This window comes from Tauraco erythrolophus, chromosome 9, assembly GCF_009769465.1.
Source record: "Tauraco erythrolophus isolate bTauEry1 chromosome 9, bTauEry1.pri, whole genome shotgun sequence".
Lineage (NCBI taxonomy): Eukaryota > Metazoa > Chordata > Aves > Musophagiformes > Musophagidae > Tauraco > Tauraco erythrolophus.
In genome coordinates, this window is record NC_141473.1 from 11939990 (window position 1) to 11964712 (window position 24723).

The following is a 24723-nucleotide window of genomic DNA, read 5'->3' on the forward strand; positions in this document are numbered from 1 at the left end:
AAAAAACCCCAACTTTAAGAAACTCATGCAGTTTGCTTTCCCTGAATGGCTGAGGGGAAGTGCGAGGCAGCACTGTCTGTGCAGACCTGAGAGCCAGCTCAGATGGCTTACAGGAGTCAACTACTTCTGTACAACAGCTTTCCACTCTGACTACTGCTAACCATTTACAGCGTGCCCAATCCATAGCATAACCCCTTTCCCACTACGCTCTTTCCTTACCACATGTATTTTTCTCAGAGATCACTAAGGAAAAAAGCAAACACCACAACTCAAAGAAACTCCAAGAGACACTCATGACTCCAGAGGGCCTTTGCATATTTTCCCAGATGATATGACCCCATATATAAGATTTCTCTTCTCCTCCCCCTTTGCAATCCCTTCACTGAAATGCATCTCCGTATGCGCTTTTTCCAGTGAACATCATGCCTGTAAGCTGCTTTTCCAAGCCAAGAAAAGTTTAAAAGAGGTCACACCAGAGAGAACAGGCTCTGAGCATTTCCTAAGAGGGTCATATTACGTAGAATATCCGCCGGAGACAAAGTATTCCCATCCGGTTTCCCACTTCTTTTGGCATCAAAGTTGCTTTTCTGGGTAGGTGAAGAGGCAAGCGTGTGCATCGGGAAAAAGGAAGATGAATATTTTTTCCCCCCTCTATTTCCTTATCTCAGCTGGAGTCCCTCGGCATACTTCTAGGGTCTAACAGAGCGATTCTTGCTAGGAAAGCTGGTGACTATATTCAGCGTTTGGAACTCTCCCCTGCGCACGCACGGAGACGCTCAACTTTGGACGGCTTTTTTTCTCCCCTAGAACAACACTGAAATAATTTTATCCTAGTTAGACATTAGGGAAAACTTTCTAGAGGTAACAACAGTTAATCAGGGTAATAGGGCGCACTGCCTCCCTGGGCAATCCTGCAGTCAAAGGCTTTTAAGGCCATGCTAGATTGGCAACTGTCAGGGAAGGTTTAGATGGAGCTTATCCTGCCTTGGGGCGAGGGGACAGACCAAATGAGCGCTACGGGCCTCTCTCGGCCCATCTCTGACAGCTTCATAAAATGCCACGTAAGTCTGAAGAGTGCCCTTTCTTGCCTTATTTTAGGCACAGGATCCAAGCCAGCTGCAGGGGCAGTGTGCTGGAAAGCAAAGGGGAATTTTGCCTCTGAGCTATATCCCCGGTGATTTGGATTTGCTCCCGTGTAGCAGTAATGCCACGTGCAGGGGAGCAGGTAGGCAAAGTAAAAGGGAGGATCCTCACGCATCTGCAAGGCACAGTTTCCAGTAACAATGAGATAATCCCCTGCCCTGAGGGTTGGCAAGGAAAGAACAGGAGCAAAGCAAACAACAGGAGGGGCTGCAGGGAAGAGGAACACCCACCCCAAGCTGCTGAAACCAGTTACACCCCAGTCATCCCAGCAAGCTTCTCTGTATGCAGTTATGCAGCTGCAAACATGGAAAAGAGCAGTCAGCTCTGAGGAACGCCAGGATCCAGTCTATGAGAAACACTGGAAACAAACACAGATCAAAGAGATACACGAGGCTGTGTACACAGCTGGGGCTGTCTTCCCCTGTTAAAAAGAGAGGGGCACGTAGATTGTAACTGCAAGCTCTTTGTGTGTGCTTGCACGTAACTGTGCGCATCTGTGGAAATGTGAGTACTCGCCCCACGTTCAGCCTCTTGACTCTACCAAAGTGCAGCTAATGAATGGTATTTTCCGAGCTGTGTGGAAGATTCCCATACAGCTGGGCAAACTCTGACTGGGCAACCCACAACTCAACCCACTCCAGGGAACAAGTCCAAATAAGTGGGAATGAAAGACATGCGAGACACAAAGCAACCTCTTTTTAACCTCTGATGTGTAGAATAAACCTGTTACACTGCTCCCCCTTTCAGAATAACTCGTGAAGAATTTCACTGAATTTCCAGAAGGAGCAGAACACTTCCTATCTAAGGGCTGGACTTTGGTCATGTGAAATTATAGTGAATTACCCCAAGTGTTCAACATGTTGTGTCTTTAAGTAACATTGGAAGGTTCCTCCTGGGAGGAAAAGGTGGCAGACACATCACCTAGAACTTCCTCAAGGTCTGGGAGAGTCAGAACAATCACTGCTGCACAGTTTAGCTCTGACTGGAAGGAGCAGATGAACGCACTGTGGTAGCAGATGGAAATGCTAGCAGCCAACTGTTCTTGGGTCCTGAGACACTCTTGGCTGACCAGTCTCTTCTTCAAGGCCTGGGACAGGCACAGTAAGTTCCTCAGGGCTGATCTCACCTCTGAACCTTCCTGTTCTATGCCTTTTCTCTCCTGGGCTGCTCACAGGGAGATATACCCATAAACAAATAAGCATCAAAATCAAGTTTTGCATCAACTTCCTTTTCCTTTCCACGCATCCCCTCTGATGGACATGTGGCTTTCCCAGCTTTCACACTCGTAGAAGAGTCCTTGCCCTTTCTCTACAAACAAATATACTCGTTTATTCACATGAAGACAAAGGCGTTTATCAAATGCCCTCCTTTCATTGTTGCATTATTCACTGTCCTGGACAGTGAGCCGCTTGGTGCAGGAACCCTTGGCACAGCTCTCCAAACAACTACGCACAAGTATGGCGCTGTAGAGACAAGTAGGAGGAGCAATGAGTGCTCAAGTGAAGGAGCACGTATTCATTTGAGAGTCAGTAAGAGCTGTGCTTCTAAATGATTCAGATGTTTTTAGACATTCCACCCCAGCTCACCAACCAGTCAACTCGGAGACAGCAGGCTGCACTTGACTTCACAACCATGACTGAGTTTTGTGCAGCTGTTTACGACCTACCATGATAAAAACCACACCCTTATCACATGAACCGTTATCAGCCTGGACCATGCGTGAACCCACTGATACCATTCACCGAGTCTATTTCTATGAAAGTAACACTGCATTTCAAACTCACATCCTGTTTCCACCGGAGGTTCCAGTGTGTAAACTTTTCTGTATCAAATTCTGTTACGTCTCCTTCTTTCCCTCAGCCCCTCCTGGGCAGAAACCCTTGTACAGGCAGTTACAAGAACCCTATGCAACAGCTACATCCCCCTTCCTGCCTCATCTTCTTGCGAGCTGAACGTGCTCATTTGCAAAATCTCTCATTCATGGCAATGTCTTCTTCATCGGGTGTTGAACTAGATGATCTTTAAAGGTCCCTTCCAATCCAAACCTTTCTATGACCTTGAGTCTTAAGGTACTCTAGTTAAACCCCTGGGTAAAAAAATCAGAGCAAAAAGCATCCATTCTTTGCAGAAGCTTTATATTTTTTCCTAAATAAATCATGTTGCTTTATGAACATACTCTCAAAGGTAAATAATTAACAGGCAAGAGGGACAGAAAATCTTATTACATAGTTAATGGGAAGTGATGCTCAGGAAGCAGTGTACACATAAAGGATACCTTCAAAAGACAGACCTTAATATTTTAATGGAACGTTCAGCAGAAGACCAGACTCATCCTATTGCTCTGAGATCCAGGAATTTCTCTGCATTCCTCCAGACTCAGACAAATCCAAAACCTTTATATGAGATTCAGCCTGCATCTGACAGACTCAAGTGCCACCTCTGAAAAAGGAGATACTTCAATTCTGCAAAGGCACTGTAAGGTTTTACCAAAGACCAAATACAAAGAGCACTAGGCAGAGAAGATCTGTATTTCTACACAAATTCAAACTCCCAAGGCTCATAAAAAAGGAGGCAAGTAGACAACACCATCCACTGCTCTGTTCTGCTGTGGTCCTGACTTTGCCCTGTCCACATTATCCTATGGTATCGTGGGACGAGAATTCCTGACCCTTGGTAGCACATTGCCCATTTAATTGTTTTATGGTTGTCACGAGCACTGTTGGGGAGGAAACCTGCCTGGTCTATTTGCCCACAGTTATGCAAACTGCTGGGGGTGACCAGCACCATTTGCAGCCAGGCAACAACCACAGCAACTGAGAGATGAAGCCCTTTGTTTTCATTTCCCAGACGAGGCTACTAACGCCTGTTACCCTTGCTATAGCACTCTCAACACATGTACCAGATACAGATCAGCACACGCAACTCCAGCTTCTGCCCCAAGAGTACAAAGTCCTGAAACTTGTAGTTAACAGGTAATCTGTCTCAAAAAATATATCCCTATTACCTCATCTCTAAGGCAGCAACTCCCCAAGTGGCTTTTAGCTAGTAATGCTTTCTGGCCCACGAGCCATGTTAGTGACTTGAACAAGAAAAGTTGTTGCATCAGGATTTCTGGCTTTCAGCACTTCAACAAATAGCACCTCAGGAATTAAAAAAAAAAAAAAAAAAAGACCAAAAAATAGCCTGCAAAGTCTCCAGAGATGCATTTGGGAGAGATACGGCAAGTTCTGGGCCCTGACACAGTTGAAAACTGAGCCAGGAAAGCTGAATGCTTGATTTCTTAGCTGGGGCTAGATTCTTCTCGGGTCCAAGCTCACTGATTACAGAGGGGATTTGCTCGGTCTTTATTTTTTTCAGGACAGGTATAAACATACGTACCTGTAGAGGGGTCAGCCTGAAAGAAAACTGCAGCAACACACTCAAGCACGAATTCAAAGATGCGAATTTGGGAAAACGTTCAAGAAGCAAAGCTGGCAACAAGGCACTCCAAATCAGATACCATCTAAATACATAGGACTGCTTTCATTGCACATCCACGGCAGCTACCAGACCCCCTTCTGGCTCCCTGAAAGCAGCAGATAACCAGTAACTGCGCCATTTGATACCTCTTCTATTCACTGCTCTGGAAACCTTAAGTACAGGACACTGAATGCAAGAACTCAGTCAGTAAGTGGCAAGACCTGACTGCAGAGCATGTTTCTTTCCAAGATGGGAGTTTCCTCTAAAGTCTCCCTTCTGGGAGGCAAGACGATGAAAGGATTCTCAGCATCAGTCCGTTACGGCAAGGCCAAGCAGATTGCACCCACACTTCTTTCTACACTATGGGAGGAAAATACATCATAAAGTATCCCTAAAAAACATCTTAGTTGAGAAGGGGTTTGTGATAAATACTTGTTTCTGAAAACTGGCCTACAACAGTTATTTTATTGTGCAACGCTGTTGAAACAAAAACATTTTTCTTTGTAACAGTTTGTCCAAAATAGTATTGTTCTTTTCCTTTCCTCTTCCTTCTCCAACTGCTATTGGATTTGTAGGGAAGGTGCAGAGATCTGGGAGCAGAAAAGAAGGCAGGCCTGCATTCGTTCTTCACTGCATCACTGAATAAAATATAAAACTAGAAATTCCAATATGAGCAGTAGTGAAAGACTTCCAACAAAATGAGGATCATTTTGTTTCCTTCAAATTTTGGCATGGAGACTAACTGTCCCTTTTCAGCAGCTTTACTCAGAGTTCAAAATGTTCTGCTGCCCAGCCAACGTGAAACAAAGCCTCCGCAGACTTTCAACTGTAAGCAAATGGAAACGCTGCTTCTGCACAAGGAAGCACTTCGCATGATCAAGTGTGGTGGTCAGCCAAAGAGACAGGATCCCAGTTTTACAGCATCTGACTAGTGAGTTCCCAGAGCAATGCAAAGAAATAACCATAAAATAGCAAAAGGCAGACTGACACTAAACGACTGAGCCAAAGTGTATCCAGAAAGAACACCCCTCCAACAGCCTTACTCCACAAATTTCACTTTCTCCAGGCTAAGCAACAACAGGCACAGCAGTGTAATAGTTATCCAGATCTCCTAAACTAGAGGAATATGCTTCAGCTCTGCTGAAAATTGTTAGTCCCAGCAGAAAACAGAGGCGTCTGTCATCCAAGCAACAGAGCCGAAGACAGCTAGCTACCTCCAGCTCTTGTTCCATACCGGCCACAGAGACAGGAGGGTTTAGCTACAGTTCCCACAAGGAGCAAGTTGGATCAGTGCGTGCTCTGACCTTTGGATGTGTCAAAGAAAGATGCGTGTTCAGCTGTATTAGCCATGATTTGACTGCTGCAGGGAACATCACAGGTTCCAAGTTTTATTAATGAGGAAAACAATATGAACTTTCAATGTTTGCTACATGAAGTTAACACGAAAACAAAGCCCACTCTAGAAAACAAATGAAATTTACCAGATTAGTTTCTTGTTCCAGCTCTCCTGACAAATAGCACTGAACTCAACACCACATTGATTAGTTGGATCAAGACAAACACTGATCAGATTGCCTTGGCAAGTATATATCGCACTACAAAAGCGCAATCATCCATGTCTATTCAGAGCAGCAAAGATTCACTATACTTTCATCTCCCTTCCCTCTATCTTTCCCAGCCTAGACAGCATGTCTGCACTATTTAATACCAGAACTATTTAAATGCCCTATGTTAAATGCCTTCCCCTCCTTCTCTTGCATTTTGCTAACAGACACAGTCAAGCCCATGTTCTAGCGACACAGAATCGAACTGCGCAATTGCTGGGGAGCCTCAGAAGGGCCCACGTTTCAGTGCAAGCTGACCCAGGTCACGGTTTTCTCCTAAACGTTCAGTAGGGTTTTTCCTTTATCTCATCTGCTACCTCAAATATGCAACTCAGCACAACAATCAGCTCTGTGTGAGAAATCGTTTTGGAGAAACACTCTGCAATAAACCGTCTCTCACATTCAAGAGAGGATGGGTGGGGAATCACAGAAGACAGAAGGGGGATCTTGGTAACAGTCAGAAAGGCTAAAAACCATAATACTCTGCCATTGCTATGTGTTTATCTTCTTCACTTTGTTTCATCTCAAAAGATACCAGAGAGAAAGGATCTTACACCGCTTCGCTCTGTGCCTTTACACTAAACACAACTCTTTAGTAACTTGGTTTAGAAGGAGTTTTGTCTCCTTTAGATTTTGTCCTTTTTCCTTTTAAATGAGGAATTTTTGCAGGGCCACAAATTCTGTGAGATCTTCAGAAAATTCTAATTTCAGTGATTCTCCCAAGGTCTCTTTGCCTCCTTGGATCTATCTTTTGTTTAAACTAAATTATTATTACCATAAAAAAAAAATCTGCTCTAATAACTCATTCTTTACCCAATTATTCAGCTTTGTTTTCCTTTCTTCTGCTGTATCACAATGTGACTATCACCAAAACCAAATAGATCAGTCTAGGATATGCAGAAAAACGCATATTTAAAAAAAAAAAATCTGATCAAAACCTTTATAAACATCTTTCTTAATTCTAGCAAGAGACATAACTTTTCTGACAGACACCACCACCATGTTGGTCTACCAGAACTGCCACTTCACAGAGCAGCAGGAAAGCCATCTCGGTGCCGTGTACGTTCTCTTAATACCACACTGACCACATCCTTCCAAAACTGGTGTGCGTCTGAAATGTTCACAAAGCGCGGTTAACTCTGCTATCTGTATAATACACACCGTTTAACTTACGCCTGAATTTTATTTATTATCCTTTTTTGACAAAATATTACACTACCTAAGTTCCTCTTTAAGTCACTTGCTTTATCATGTTTTCTCTTAGAAAATGATGGGGTGTTGCTTACGAATCCATATTTTGGTAGGCATGTTTTAGCTATGCCTAGCAGCAGATGAAAGGCAGAATACTTGTTTCTTGTTTAAATGCAAACTATGACTCATCCTGGGCAGAGAAACTGAAACACATACCCATTAAACAAAAAACACAAACAATTTTCCAACATGAGGATTAATGACAGATAATAACTATAAATTAACTTTAATCTTTTATAAATCAAACAAAGCCCCTTATATAAATGTCACTGTAATCTTTTCAGATAAAAAAGAGACACCCAACAAATCAAAGCAGAAAGAAGTCACTTAAATATTACAGTCAATATCTGTTACCAAATCAAACAGCTCCTTAGCAGAACCACTGGAGCGTTCATGAAATATTTCAAGACTAAGAAAAGAAGTGAAGTTTAAAACATCGCTTTAATTTTTTGAATATATTTTCAGTTACTTTTCAACATCAAAGGGGTACAAGATTCTTAATCCTGATACATTGAAGCATCATCAGCTCTGCAATATTAAGTCCAAGTCAAATCGCATATTCAAAAATAAGAAGGAGAGCATTTTGGTTTTCTGCTATTCTCTGCTCGAAAGAAACTGTTTAATTGTTGAATGGGTTTAAACAAAATTTAACTGAACGTAAGAAGACTGCTGTTCACAGATAAGAAGGGAAAAAACAGAGTCAGAGACCTAATAGTGGACAATTTTGAAAATTATAGTGTGTGTCAATAATGGAGATAACAGTGAGATTCAAAAGAAATAATCTCAAATAATAGGGAAAATGAGCACCTGCCAGCCACAAAGCCATTACTATCAGGGCTTTTATCTTTGCAACATTTAAGTCTGGAGACACTGACAAACTTAACGACACAGCAAATTAAACATGATGAAAATCTAACAGGGAAGCAATCCCCTTCACTCAGAAAACACTGCTGTGGACTTAGAAAATAAATGCTTCCAGGATGAAACTCGCTGTCCAAATCATTGGTAACAAACACTGCAAACCCAGCGTAACCACTACAGGGTCCATCTCGGTTCGCAGATGCGCACAGCTGACCAGGCCATAGTATCTGCATTCAGAGACAGACAATCCCAAACCAGAAGCAGCAGACTCCTGACCAAAGATCTCAGATACAGGAGTTTGCCTGTACTGACCATCCAATGTGATCATGTGTGGCCTTCCCAGAAAGATGAAAACCAAGGGGTTTTAAAACCATGTCTGAAATACTGATCTAGAATACAATGCCTTGGGAATGGGAAGTCCTGGAGCAAAGACCTTGCTGAGAAGGCTGACAGAGTCCCCACCTGTTCCAGGCTGAAGACTAGGGAACGTAACAGAGACAGAAGAAGAGGAAAAGATGATATTACACCAACTGGGAATGAAAAGATGAATTCTGTATCAAGCAAACAGCTTGTCAACATTCAGAAAAAGGCGGCATAAGGGGAAGCACAGGTAGTAGTACTCCTCTCACTAGTAACATACATAAGGTGCTGAGCAGTAGTCAATCCCCATGATATCCCCCCTCCATGTAGTACTACTACTGTCCTCAGTTAAAGACAGGGAATCAAGGCAGAAACTTCCTCAACTCACACAGCTAGTTGGTATCAGGCATATCCTAAATCCATCAATACTTGCCAGTCCTTAGCTGGACAATAGGTATGTAATGCTAGCTGCTAAGATTTCACCTATAGAGAGTTGGAAGCTTCACTGCCTGCCCCACAAGCCTGAGGGCATAAAAAGATGGCCACAGATCCACACAGACTTGGCCAATGTGACAGGACCAGGTTGGTACAGGGAAAGATGGAGATAGCTCTGCTCTAATGCTGTACTGAGGGCAAGCAGTGTTTGCAGTAACAATTAGGTATGCAAATAAGCACATTGAAAATTAGTGACGGTTTACTGTTGTCATGGAGAAAAAAGCACCCTGTGTTCCGGGTCAGACTCAAGCACTGCATTTTCTTTCCCTCACTGGCAAATAAACTGCAGAGAGCACTGGAAAACCCAAGAGCCAACAGTTCTCAACACAGCTCAACCTGGGACTGGAAAGGCTGAGACTCGGGAAGGACAGAAGAGAAATATGCAAATAAAAACCCTATCTGCATCACCCCAGAAAGGCAGCACCAGGACAACTCTGTGAACCCTCAAAGCTATCAGGAAACAGAAGCATAGCCTGGAAGAACACACCCACACCATGCAAAGGCCAAGCTGCTTCCCAGCACTGCTGCTGCTGGGGGAGACAGATGTGGGGAAACCAAGGGCAACATGATGCACAAAGTACTCTGCTCCTATTTCCTTGAAGCTGCATGGGAAGATCTTGTCTGAATGGAAATACACACTTGGCTCAAAGCCTCTGTGTATCTTTGGTCATCCTCATAGTGCTCCAATCCCTTGTTAAACGATGACAGCTAAGAGGGAAGAGGAGGCAATCAACCTATTTAGACTCAGCCTTCCCACCCTGGAGGTTTCCTCATAGGAGCAGCTGGCCAGAGCTCTGCCTTTGTTCCAGCAACCACAAAAAACACAGACAGCCCCCCTCAGCCCTCCTAAAATCCCACAGAAGAGCCAAGATAAGTTTATAATGGAAACCCTGACACAATCTTAACTATAGCATCCTGAATGGAAGGCAATAATCTGATCTGTGTGTGAACTGACTCCCCTTGTCTCAATGGTATTTATCTTACTTTAACTCCTGTTACAAAAGGGTTGAGTCATATAGGAGAGCTGGCCAAGTAACAAAACTGCAAGGCTTGCTAAAACTTCAGATTCGAGGATAAACAGCCACAATCCTAAAACAGGTTAGAAGAGAGAACCTCCACAGGAGCGCTGGTAGGCAGACCTCTGAGCCTCTGGACAATGATATTTTCTTCTGCGCCGCAGAGATTATCGCAGCCCAGTGGAGGGGCGGGAGGGAGAGCACAGGGTCTACCCTTCGGTTCATGGTAACACATATCAGCCAGGACCCCAGAAACCTGATCCCGTAGCAACCTCATGTATGGAAAGTGCCCCAATCAGATTTCACTGTGTCAGGAGAAGAACAGTATTTACTCTGCATACAGATTAGTCACAAAACTGGGTCACTTCTTGCCTTTTCAGAGAGAGGGGAAAAAAAAAAACAACCCAGCCAAAACCAAGGCTTCTTTTTCAGATCTTTTCGTGCCTTCCCCCCTGACTTTTAAAACTACACGATGCAGTGTGGTCATTCACAGCTGTCTAAGCTGATCAAACGGCACCTGCACGTGTAAGGTTAAAGCACATTACACTCACCAGGGCTGCATTTCTTAGAATTCAGCTCATTAGCTACTTACCGGTTCTTTTCTAGTTCGTTGTGCGTAGACCTGGAAGATAAACAAAAATTTGGATTAGCCACCTTTAACCTCTCAGCACTGAAGTTCAATCACTGCAAGCTGTACACATCCCCAGCAGCATACTGCAGTTTAAAGCCAACTAACTACATACATTAAAATCTACAGCTATAACTTCAGCCTCCCTGCCGACAAGAGATTCCTCCCCTCCTAAGTCCGTATTTACCCACTACGTGCAAAGCTGGTACTCTCACTGGTGCTACAAAAAACGTTCCCTAGGGATTTATTTACACACAAAATCCCAAAAAGAGGCAACGATTAGAACAGAGGACCAGAGTCAGCCGTTTCCAGACTACTTCTGGCTCTGCCACCAACTCAGTACGGGGATGCAGTTATGCTTCTTTGTGCTTCAGTTTCTCCATCCACCCTGTAAAAACATCAGTATCATCTGCTAACACAAGAGCTCATGGAGTACAACTTTGTGCACATCAAATACACAGGAACCTTCCAGCAGAATTGGCTCTGTAAGGACAACCCTTGGAGCCCTTCAGCAGTCACATGCTAGGTTTAGCAAATTCAGTAGAACTTCAGATATGGGCAGCATCTGCGCAGAAAATGGGATGGCCAGTACTGCCACACTTGCAAACATCAGCAGCACCGAGTAGCACTTTTAGGATGCCTGGAAACCCCTCAGGGGTTGAAACAGCACCACCACAACACTAGCTTGCAGCGAAGCAAGTGACCCACGAAGTGGCACTGTGACCACTTGACAAAGGAGGGGGCTTTGTCTTTATACCTGCCTGCCACGCCAAGCACGCTGCCAACACTCCCCAATTTAGAGCTTGCAGCATGAAAATGAGACCAGCTAGAAACAAAAGGGAAACAGGCAAGTTCGTTCTCCTCGTCTCTGTTGATGACAGCACGAGTGGCCAAAAAAGCTTAAATCCTTTCAGGATTTCTACTCTAACGATGTTATTAGTAACCCAGGTAAGGCTGTTAAGGATTATTTAAAAAACATAGTCGTTTATCCAACATTTCGCTTTAACAGAAGGTCACCTTAAAATAAGAGAAAAAAGAGCCCAAGAGCTTAATAAAAAGGATCTATTTTCTGTAATTTGGCATCACATTTCTTCCGGAGCTCTGAGAAGATTATCCTCTATCCCCCATCTGGAGAATCCCACAGAGAATTCTACAATTAGGGAACTGAATGGAGGATGTGCTCCAAGGGAAACCCTGTCATAATTAAATGCTTCTCCAAAAGAGGGAGGAGGAGCGCCTAACAGGTGTTAGAACCTCATTGAAGATGACGAATAAACGGCAGATGTCTGTGAAAAACAAGGTAAATGAGTCTTAGCTAGCCATGGCCGAGAGCTGCGGGTGTCTGGAGGGAAAACAAAACTTTACCGTATGTCTGTGCAAGGTACCTGTGCAGCAGGATATGGGGTATCCTAAAGGCAAGGCACACTATAGCCAAACGCCTGAAATGGAGGAAACTCCCAAAGCAAATCCTTCCCTCCCAAAAAGAGAGGATCCCTTAAGTCTGGTTGCCAGGAATCAGAGACATGAAAATAATACTTAGTCCAGAAAATCTCCCGAGTCAAACCCACGTCCCCCATGGAGTCTAAACCAGCAAAATGCATTTGTCCAGGCAACTTCGATGCAAATTAACTCACCAAGGCTGATCTGAGGCCCTTTAAAACCACTGTCCGTATGTTCTTTGGAACATGCTTATTGTTCTTATTTACTGTATGCTCCTGCAGGAGACTTAGCACTCTTCTTGGCTATGACATTAGCAGTTATAAAGCCAGAGATATGCAATGGCTTGAATTTCTATATTATATCGAGCCAATTATCAAGGCCAGCACTGAGAGAACAAAGTTTGGCCCACTGCTGTGAACAAAATTAAAACAGCAGGTTCTCCCTACTCCTCTCACACAGGAGACTCTTTATTACCTATCTGCCTTCTGATGAACAAGACAACTGAGAGGGGTCACAGGCTTTTCACCAAGTCAGGAAATTTATGCTGTGACTTTTAACCATACCAGTGGCAAAGGAAAAAAAAAACAACAAACAAACCCCAGCCCTCCCAACACTTTCCCAGTGGAGCTGAATGCAAAGGAAAGAATCTCAGCAATGCTGAATGAATCCTATGGGAACGTTACTTCTCTTACCTGCCTATGCTTTGCTTAGTCTTACTGGGGACATTTAGAAAAGTTTTAATTTTTCCTTTCATCTAAATTTAGAAAAAAAAAAAAACAGCACCACTCTCCACTACCACCATTCACTAACTCTTATTTTCTGTGCCAGTTTCCCTTTGCCTGGACAATGGATACAGAAAAAAACTCCTTTCTCTCTTCTGTTCATAATGCATTTCATTTTCTGTAGCTCCTGATCAAGAGATTACTTTTCTCCCTTCATCTTTGGGCTGCACATGTTACTAAGATTGATTTAGATTTAAACAAGGACAGCCCTGCCAGTGAAGTGGAAAAAAGTACAGGAACCTCCATTGATACTACATTCAGAAAAAAAAACAAACCAAAACTTTTCAATAGGTACAGAAACAAATGTAACTGGACCTCTTTAACTGAGCTGGTCTTATCATCAACTGAGAAGCTGGAGAGCATCACCAGACTGAAATCAAAGCTCCATCCCTGTAGGCTGTCACCAGCATTTTGAGGGGTGCAGGGTGAACACCACAGCTGTAAACTGGCAGCACTCAAGGAACGTTTCAGGGTTACTTGTAACACTCCGTGTTTACAGCAGCAAGGAATTGGTGCGTTCAGTGCGAGGTTGCTTTGCTGCTTTTGATAGTCAGTGACAGCCTCTGTCACTTAGTGAAATAGGGACGCTGTGTTGAGCATGGACCACAAACCAGAGGAACTCCGATCTCCACTGTCAAGCAGACAGGGCAAGCAGGACCTTTCCCCCACCTGCAAAGCTGAAACCACAGCCATGAGGGTACGGACATGTTCAGAGAGGAAAACAAAAGCCCAAGCATGTTGATCAGCACCGCTCAGAACCTCAGCTGCAATTTAAAAGTAGCAATTTGGAGCACAAACTGTCTGCAGGGCTCTCATTTAAAAATGAGGTTCCTATAGCAGTCAGTTCTTTAACAATAAATTTAAAACAGCCAAATGGATAACTACCCCTAAAAACTGAAGGAATATTATATAAGGAGGAGGATCCTGCTGACTACATTTTGAAAATAGCTTGCGAAAAGATCAAGAGTTTTAGAAGCTTAACAAAAACAACAACAAAAACCGCAGAGCAGCCCTCATCATGATTTTACACAACAAAAAGCTGAAAGAGGAGCAACTGAAGTTTATCCCTCTTTACCCCAGATATCTGAAGGCACATACAAAATAGGAAGAAACAGAGAAGCAGCAATTGTCACTTACTCTAATTTAAGGTCACATGCAACAACCTTTTTTTGCACCAGTTACTGTGATTCTGCCTGCAACTTTGCTGTCCAACACTCTAACAAGGTGTTGCTCAAACATTAAGCTACACTGAATTCCCTCAGTGAATGAGACTTTGTAAATAATTTATCACTTTCCTTTTTTTTTTTTTTTAATTTTAATAAAATCTCTCCTACCATGGTAGAGGCAGCCAAACTTCCCCTCAGCTCAGGTAAGCCAACAAAACAAACTGTGTCAGGGAGGAATGAGCTCTAAAGAGCACTGAATTCATTTGTCATTGGGTTTTTTACTGTAATTAAAATCACAAAGCTACCCACATGACATTAAACACAGCTGACCTTTCTGGTTTACGCATTTAATATTGATAAATAGCCCAATGAATGTATTTGCAGCATATCTGAGTTTTGGTGTGACTTCTTAGTGAAGTAACTATTTTCTATTAGGAAAACACAGCCATCGAGAGTCCTTGTCCTATGCAGTACACCGATGGCATTTAGACCCAACGGCCCTGTCATCTCCTTGTTCCTGGTCACCCTCCTGTCTGTATCTGGCACCAGCTCCTGGCTCCAGAGGAGCCCAGGACTTCAAGAGCTCCATGTCCATCATGACAGATACTGGTGGCTCAGGAGATGTTGCTGGCTCTAAGTACTGCCAGATAAAGTAAGCAGGGGAACTAGAAATCACCTCTTCCAATAAATGTCCTTAGTGTCAACATGGAGCCAGTGCTTCTCTTCCAAATTGACTCATTCCACTCTGCTTTAGCAAGAGATTAATCAGGAAAGAAATATTCCATCAGGTTGTGCAAACTAAGGCACAGCTACCTGAATCATGTTTAGAAAAACAGCAAGAACATCCATCCACAGACCAGGCCAACCACTTTCTCTCTTACTTCACTCAGGTTCAGCCACCTCTGCTGCTTACGCATCATCGCACCACACACAATCTCATTCTTCTTCATTTTACGAACCTCCCCCACCTTCTGGCTCTGTTGACACACATTCACTTGCCCACCAAATTCCCCTGCAGGAAATGCCTTGTTCCATTCCCCAAGCCAAGATCAACCACCCTTCTGGAACCAGTGAACTACATCACTGCTGTCTTTTTTATGCAAGTTCTTCCTCGGAAATGACTCCTATTGGAAACAGCCAAACGACAAAACAAAACAAACGAAAAGGAAGGGTGATCAATAGCTTTTTTCAATTTTAAATCCACCTGTGTCCACAAAACAGAAACTTACTGGCTGAAGAACCTCAGTGTTTTGCCAGGGTTTCAAGTAGTCTATGAAACCAATTGCACAAGCCATAGTCTGGGAAGCCAAGGGAGAAGCTCCAGCAGTAGCAGCGTGTGACGCTTTCCACCCAATGGTAAGACAAACAACGGCTGGGCAAGAGTCAAATCTTTGTGCCCAGATGGAGATGCTCAAGAGTTGAGTTTTCAAGGCAGCTGTGAAACCACCTCAGTTCTGGAAGGACCAGGAGCCTGGCTCTTGAAAGGCTGCACAGGAGCCTCGGAAACACAGAAGCTTATGGTATTCAACACTGCCAAGAGGTCCTACAGTGAGGAGCGGGATGCAGCTGAACAGGAGACGGTATAGCTGGAGCAGAAGTCCTGCTGCCATCCTTATACCCTTTGCAAGTACCAACCTCAAGTCCAACAAAAGCCTCACATCAGCCTTGCATCAGCAAATCTAACACAACATTTCCTTCCAAGTAACACTAGAGACAGAAGTTATCTTAGTCATTACTATCCCATGATTCCCCTGCACTGTCTGGCCTCGAGGTCCAGAACGAATGCTTCTCCATGAGGAGCTGAAGTGGCAGAACAGACTGCTTCACCTTCTCACTGACGTCAGTGGAGATGCACCAGATTAACCTGGCCCCAAACTCTGGCTAGTTTTTCTGTCGCTCTTAGATGGACATGGTATCAGATTCCTCCCAAGGCAATGATCAAAGCTGTTTTCCCAGGATCAAGCCAGACCCTTTCCAAAGTTCACATTCTCTGTCTCCAACAGAGAAGACGATGCAGCCGTGCTGGCATCTGTTCGTGTTTATTCATCTTTGGAAAAGGAGAAATGGCCCCACAGTCTGTTTTCAGCTCAGTGAGGGGAAGAGAGCTCCTTTGTGTGGTTCACAACGGCAGAACATCACCTACCCTTGCGTTTCTACAGAGTACCCTGAAAGCCTCCTGCAACACTCAGTCACACTGCACACATCCCTTGAAGAAGTAAACGTCTTCAAAGCCACCTACAGTATTTATACAGCCCCTCTCAGTTTGGTATCTGCTCCTCATAATCATTATTTTTGTTTGCAACACTCTGGAAATTAACTCTTCCCTAATACTTTTTATGCTGGAGGGACAACATCAACACACAGAAACTCCAAATGGTTTTCCCAACGTCACACAAGAAGCCTGTGGCAGAGAAGCGTACTTAACTTGGGTTCCCCAAATTCCAGGATAAGGCCTGCATCAGTGGGTTGCTGTTCTCTGGCATCCCAGAGAGATATCTAACAAGGACATTTGTATCACCCAATTCTTGGGTCAAAGGCAAAAAATGACATAATTATTGTAAGCTGTAGGTGGCAGAGTGGAAAAAAACAACACCCACCAACAAGCCAAACCTAAACCAGTCCTCATGTCTTGCCCACTGGCTGCCAAGTGAGCCAACCCTACTCTCAGACACCACTGTATGAGGTGCCAGAGACAAATGTAAAATGGAAGCCAAGAGTAAAATAATATTAGTTTAACCAATAAAAGTCGCCTGACAGACACATCAGGCACAACCCTCAGGTGGGGAAGGAACTGCAGCCGCAGCCCCAAACAAAGCACGCTGTTCTGTTGGCACGTGTTCTGCTTTTCCAGCACAAGGGAGGAAAGGGCAGGAAGAGAGCTCCTCCTTGCTGAGCACCATGGGTCTCTCCCAGTCCCAGAACTGGGCTCCCCCAAACCAGAGCAAAATCTCGTAAAGCAGCACAAGGTGGCACTCTGCAGAGGAAGGGTTTTCCAAGCCAGACCACACAACAGCAAGAATGTTGTTTTGCATTCACTGCTGCAATCTGGGGCCAGCAAAGAAGCCCTCAGCTGGCTTCCCTCCCCACTGTACAGGCTGGGAGTCAGTGCTGGTATGGGCCTTCTCCTGTACCACCTGAGACCTTACGTGCAGAGGCTGGTCCTAGCCCCAGCTGCTAGGGGCAAACTGCCCCATCTCATATACTCCCTCACACAGGGCCCTGCATGGCCAAGAGGAACTGGGTTTGCTGAACAAGCAGCTATTCAATATTTTGTTTTCTCCTCATTGTTCAACGCATGGCCTCAAGCCAAGCCCCGCTCTGAATACAGAGGCAGTGGTTTCCTTACAGGCGCACCAAGAGCAGCGGCTAGGCAGTTCACAAGCACGTTTACTGTCCAGCATCTTCGCTTTCCAAATCGGAAGCTAAGAAACAGGGAAATTGGAGTTGCAGCTTCTTGTCCCTCTGGGTGCCTCTATGAAGACTCTCAAGGGCCTGGTGTTCTGGGCCACTTTACATGTTCAAAGCACAACTCCTGCTGGTGCCCCTTGCAGCTGTGCATCGTCGGCACTTCCACAGCTCAGATTCCAGGCTCATACCTTGGAAAAAAAAAATCACATGAGGAATACACTATTTGGGAGTCTCCTGTGACAAGCCAGGCTGAAAGGGACTTGCTGAATGTACACAGGGCTGCTGACAGAGGCCAGGAGTGAAGCGAGTTCTCCAATTCACTGCTCCATTCGTCTGCCTTCTAACTCCCGTGACAAGTGAGCAAAAGTCCTACAGAAACCACCTCCTGCCCTTCCCAGCCCACAGTTACCCACATCAGAAAGTGCTAATGCACACAGATCAGACACAGAGGCTTATGTATGTTCATTTTGGAAGGTATCTTAGCCATTTCTGTAGAGAAACTCTAGCCCACCTCTTTTGGACATGCAGCAGTCAACGTCTTCTGTAATGATTTAGAACTTGGCCAAATTCAGGCAGATCCTCACAGGTCAGGGAAAGGTATATTCTTTGCCTTTAGCAAGGCAAGATTCCTGTCTATGATCCATGATGCAAGGGAGTTTGAGCTTCTTGTAGACAGATTCTTGCCCTTTTTTTTTTTTTTTAATACATTGACAAAACCATGTTTGTCAGGACCTGGTTCACCACGGCACCTCCAAGCTCCCCCATGAACACAGAAGAGCATGGCACAGAATGAGAACAGCAAAATGCAGACGCTTCCTCACGCTAATGTCAGGTGGGTGCTGTCCCCCAGGTCTCACCCAAGTGCTACTTGGGAAGGACAATGTCCCTACACAGTCATCATAAACAGATCATTCATTAATTATTTCAGTAAAACAAGGCACAACTTCATCCATCCCTTGCTAACACCTTAATATCTCCACTAGCAAAATTTTCTCTGTTGAATATTCGTGTGCATTACAGAGCAGCGTAAGGCTGACACTGCAGAAGGCTCCAGGCGGTCCCTGCCCTGCTGCCTTCCAGTAGGCTCCCTGAGTCTCATTGCATGGTCAGGGACTCAGTCTCTTCTAAGGCGACACCAGAAACAATATCATAGTTGCTGCTACTTGCACAGCAGAGAGACTGCAGTGATTCACAGAAAGAGAATAAAGGCACAGGAGGCAATTTTCAAATCTACCTAGAAAACTTAGATCCTAAGTCTCATTTTCTTTCAAACAGCCACAAGCTCCAAAACACCGATGCTGCTTCCTGAAAACAGGATTAGAAAAGTGTATGCATTACCCCAACGTACAGATGGTGAGAACCATGTAATGTACAGATGGTAGGACCCATGTAGGTCATCTGACGTGCTCAGATCTTGCAGCCTTTCAGCAGCAGACTCAGGAAATGATCCAAGGGCCCAGCATGCCAGCCCTTTGCCCTATACCATGCTTCTTCCCACACATAACATTACCCTTTCGAAGAAGATGGCCATATCCAGAAATAGCCTTAGCAATGTCATCTGCAGAGCAGCAGCCTGTTTGGCAAACATGTACTTCTCTGCAACACGCATCTTCTGACCTAAAGAAACTGCCTTCAGATGCACTGGGGAAAATGAGGCTTTCTGAAGGAACACCACCTGACTGAAACACACTTTGTTTGAAAAGAAACTGATGGCATTTGTATGGCTGCGGGCCAGGCCAGACTTTCTTCACTTCTATTTAGACTTTTTAGTTCTCTCTCGTGTTACAACTATATTGCTGCAATACTGTGCCTAGAGATGGAGGGAGGCAAATATACTTGAAAATACATTAAAAGCACTGTTAGCTACACACTGTATTAGGGAAACTGAGGCACAAAGATTTACACAGGCTGTAACAGTATCAAGAAGAGAACCCAGGTGTCCTGATGTCTGGAGTTATATTCTGTCAACAGGGACATACTCATCTAGCATCTGGGAGATCCATGAAAAAGGAAGGTTCAGAAAAACAGAGAGCTCTGATTTCTTCTGTTCTTACAGTTCTGGCTCACAAGCAGCAGCAACTAACACGAAGGCAGTGAGGTGGCTACCTCCCACTGCTCCCAGATGGCCAAGCTACTTGTGAAGCAGTTCATGAACTGCTGCAGTTTGTAGCCTGTTAAAGGCAAATCAGAACTGGCGCCATGTTACCTTACCATATCTATACATTGCTTTATGGCTGCCCAGGCACCCGGGCAATGACAACTGCAGTAACAGTCTCAACAGCAATCCCAATGTCATCTGTCCCTTCCCATAACTTCTCCCTTCTTGATGGTGTAAAAGATGGAGGGAGATAAACGAGAAGTGTTCAGAAAATAACCAACTTATTCGTGCAGAGGAACTTTAATCAAAACTGAGGCAAAAGAATTGCTCTCAGTCCACATGCCCGCTGGTCATAAAGCAAGCAGCAAAGTATAAACAAGTAATTAAAATAATGTTGGAAATCATCTAGGCTACTTCAAACTGGATTCATGAAGTAGCAGAACTGAAGTGAAATCACCTTCATATTAGAGAACGGAAGTAGAGCAGGGAGCACAGAAATGAGACATGGGAACATATCCAGCAGGATGGAAAAAGCAGGTCTATTCCCTCTGAGCTGATCAACAAGGCAGTGTCTCATAGAGAAGAGATCCAGGCAAAGGCCAGCCAAGTGCACAGCCCCAGAGACCCACAGCCTTTGATCAAGAGAGCCCAAAATAGTCAACAAAAACAAATCCCATCTTTGTTGGTTCAAAAGGGGTAGGGAGTTGGAGCCAACACTCTCAAGAGGAGAGCAAACAGAAGCCAGTCTTTGAATTTGGGCAGAAGTTTGTCAGGAGGGATCAGGAGATGATCAACAGCAGGAACTCCAACAAGCAAGACAATTACCTCAGCAGCATGACAGGGACTGGTCTGTTTGCGTCAGAAAGAGAAATGGATTTGAAAGCTCAACCAGGAGTGAGAAAGGAAAAAGCCAGTCTTACCTACAAACAGGGGAGCAGATGGAAACAATGCTACAGGTGACAACCAGCTCACTGTCAAGCAAAGGATCAGGTCAGGTTAAAAAAAAAGCATGAAGGACAAATCCCTGCATGTGTTGTGGATGAGGCGTTACACAGTGAAGACAGAAAAAGGGTACAAATGTGGTGAGAGAGGAAAAAAAACAAAACACCTGACAAACAAGGAACACTACCTAAACCAGGGAATTAACTGTACACTGAATACAACGGGAAGGGAAAACAAGGGAATTCCAGGAGCAGATGACCAATTTTTAGCGCAAACATCTTCCCTGCCATCCCAGGGCACCAAATCTCTCTAGGAGCTGGGGCTAACCACCCTGAGTCAAAAGACTCTAAGCACTAAAACCTGAAGTTCCTTGTCACTGCGCCACCACTGCCATCAGTGATGCACATCAGCCCACGTCAGTTGCAGCACAGCTCTACCTGGGCAGAGCGCTGCTGCAACATGAGCAGCATGAGCCCTGACCAACAGTCCCACTGCTGCAAAACACCACGCTCCCGCAGAGGCTGCCCCCAAATCTGGGAGGACAAAGGGATCACGAGCCTTCAGCCACAGAGAGCAACAACTCGCCGCAGGCAGATGCTGCAGCAGTGAATTATAGCTAAGCTGCAGATAACATCAACAACTGGGCCTGCTTCTAGTTTGCACAAGGGCCTCTTTGCACAACTCAGACAGAAACTACAAATTAAATTTTACACCTACTGAAGGTATGAAAGCATAAATTCAGCCCAGAATCATGGGTTTCTGCATAGACTCCCTGCCACATTCATATCCTACGTGTGGCTGTATTACTAATACAAAAAGAAAAGCACGAACTGCAGCTTTGCAGGATCTTCCCACTTGGAGGGCTATAAAATAAACAGGGCGATAAAGGGAACCACAATGGGTTCCCCCATGGAAACAGCTACATCAGCCCTAGCACTTCTGGAGGCCTCATACCTCGCTACGGAGTGGGCTTTATGCTTCTCATGCCATTTTCTGGGTTTACCCTCACGTTCTGTATTCTGCCTGGTCACCTGTCAGTTGTACTGCAAAGCCAAACACCACTGAAAAGACACAGCGTACAAAATCTCACCTACGCGGGGTATTTTTAAATTTTTTTGCCCAAATCGTTGGCAGGATCTCAGCTTCTGATATAGGTCAGCAGAGACAAGGAAAGGCACAACTCAGTGCCAGCAGGTTCAGGATCTCCAGCATCACTGTGACTTGCTTGCCTACTCTTGCCGATTGCATTGGGGCAATTACACCACATGGACAGATGGGATGTGCTGAGGCTGAACGGAGCTATTTGAGTACAGCCCTACTGGCCAACCTGCTCTGATCAACTGTACTCCGGGACAAGCCTACAGAACTGAAGATCATGGGATTTCAACAAGGGATGATTCCACCTCTCACGCATGGACCAGCAATCCATTTTCCCAGTTGAACACTTAAACTGTTGTTATGCTTTCTCAAAAAGAAGTCATGCTCACACCTAACTATATAGTCAATACTGCTGGCCAGTCTCTCTCAACATCTCTAACAAAGACGCAATTCTTAACAGCTCAGCCTTGTCCAGCTTTCCTTTCTTGAAAAATTAACTAGCATATTCATGTATTCTCTCTACTAGAAGGCAAGATCCCATCTCCAACTATTTCTAGACAGAATTTCAACAGCAGCATGAAGATTCCAGATAGTAATCACACTGTTTGTACATTATTAAAGTGTGGCATAAATCAAAACACGGCACAGCAAATCTCATGCATTCTGTTTTACGCATGTGGATTTGTACTCTATGAAGCAAAGCCAAGTCCTGAGCCATGAATAGAGCTCCCTGGCACTACAAGGCTTGAGACAGAAAGCAGTCTCTATCTCCAGCATATTACACAAGGGCCAGATTCTAACCCACCTACACACAGCGAGTCAAAACTCAAGTCCCACTAGCTGTGGAGTAAGGTGTGATCCAGTGCAACTGCAAGTGGCTAAAAAAATAAAAAGCCCTCAAGCAAATAAACAAAGCATCATCCAGAAACAAATAACAACAGATAGAGGCTAGGAAGCAGCAAAGCTGTCAACAAAAAGCCTCAGAGACCAGCTCTCCAGGAAGTGAAGAAAGAGGTAGGGGCTTTGTGTAGAAAAGTAGACCAACACATGCTGACAGTGATCTGCTCTTTCAGGAATTTCTTACACAAGATAGACAAATCACTCTGCCCCCTGCACCTCCTCTTCCCCACTAAAGTCAGAAGTACAGCACTGTCCCAGCTGCAGAGGCTGTAGGACGAACTGAAAATTGCCAGGTACTCAAGTCATCCACACAATGGGGATGGGGGGCTGGGAGGGGCAGTGAACCTCCTCTGACAGAAAAGATATAATATATTTAAAACTGTGCTTAAGCAAGTGTTCACCAACCCCCCTACTCCTCCCCTGCACAGCGAGGTACAGCTGCACAGCACTGCTGTGCTGGTAAGTCAGGCTTTCTCGCACACCCGACAGCCAAGGCTGACTAGCAGCTACGCACACCACATCCTTTCAGCTTCTGTGCCTGTGTTTGTGAACCTGTGGCACACGAAGCCACCACCTGAGGCACACCAGGCATCTAATGCTCACCTACCTCTCCCCCCAGTCCTTGCTCAGGGACACTGCAAGCAAATTAGGCTTAAAGCCAAGAGTACCGGAGGGTTTCAACAGTGCAAGCCTCCACCTCTGCCCTCAAAAAACAGCTTAACGGTTATGAGAGTGGAGGGCTACAGAGAAGATTCAGCGCAAAACCAAGCGATGGGATTTAGAAGTGTGGAAAAAAATGTTTCAAATGGGGCAGAGGAGAGCAGAACAACAGAGAAAACGAGGAGCTGCATCACTAGAATAGCCAGAAGGGCAAAGAAACACAGACGCCCAGATTTTCAAGACACCATGTCCAAAATGCCTTACCATACCCATTACAGCTGCTGATTCCAAGCTCTGCAGGCAACCTGCAACTGGACTGTAGATGCCTGAAGGGCCCTTGGGAAGCAGGCTCAGACACAAGGGAGGATAATGGGAAGAGAGGAAAATAAAAGGAAAAAGAAACGGGACAGAGATCAAACCCTCCCCCATGGAACTGAGTAATAGATTCTTTGAGTGCCCTTAACAACACAGGCCTCCCTGGAGAGCTGAGCGTTCCTAGCACCGCTGGGAGGGTGCTTGGCATTTCCCCAGGGCCAGACAAAAAAAACCCAGGCTTTTCTACATGCCTGAGAGTCTAAAAAAAACCACCAAGCAAAACACAAATGACAATCTAATATTGTAACGTAATTTCAGATTCTGTTATAAATCTTAACTTCATTAAACTGATTGTATTATGGGGGAAAAAATCATTTAGCATCCCTGCTGTTTATTTTATTTCCTGCTGACACAACAATTTAAATTGATTAAAAAGTCTTCTCAATTATTTTCCAAAATGTATAAATATCAAACCAGTTTAATCCTAACTAGCTATAATGAACCTTTCAAATAACTGGGTCTACTTAGAACTGCACGCGGAGGGTCCGTAAGAGCAGTTTCCAGTAACATCGAATGCAAGTTAACGTACCTACAGAACTCTACTTCCAGCATGGACTACTTCACTTCCCTAGTTTAGAACACAGCTTCTGTCCCAGAACCCTCTCCAGAAGGAACAAACATTAAGTAATGATACTGTGTGTTACAATAATTCTCTGCTAATTTTTCATCCCAGTCCAAAAACCAGAAGATACTTTTATCAACAGCAAATCTAAAAAAAGAGGTAAAATTAAATTATAATTTAATACAAGCTGGCTAATTGATTCGCTTAGTGTTTTACTTTTAGCTATGTGTTAAGTGGGATTTTTTTTTTTAAAAAAATTTCCCTTGTTTATTATGATCTCCAGGTCACAAAGACTATGATTCTCCACATATTTTTGCAGGTGGGTAATTTTCAGTACTTGAATATCCCAAATAAAGAAAGACTGCATATTTTTAAACATAGTTAGGTTTTAACTCACTGCATGCAACACTAGGTCTTTTAAAACACCCATGCAAAATGCTACAGATGCATATAGATAATGTCCCAAGGACTGCAG

The 24723-nt window shown here is 44.4% G+C and overlaps 1 protein-coding gene across 3 annotated transcripts in view; it reads right to left on the minus strand.

The window, feature by feature from the left end:
• Nucleotides 1–24723, minus strand: part of MXI1 (MAX interactor 1, dimerization protein) — a 57689-nt gene that overhangs the window by 19260 nt on the left and 13706 nt on the right. For 2 of the 3 annotated variants that reach the window (XM_086616621.1, XM_086616624.1), the window contains exon 3: nt 10782–10811. In XM_086616621.1, the coding sequence (XP_086472747.1) occupies nt 10782–10811 (30 nt within the window). Of the gene's footprint in view, nt 1–10781; nt 10819–14741; nt 14780–24723 lie in introns of all 3 variants that reach the window. The other variant, XM_086616622.1, reaches the window with a different exon arrangement.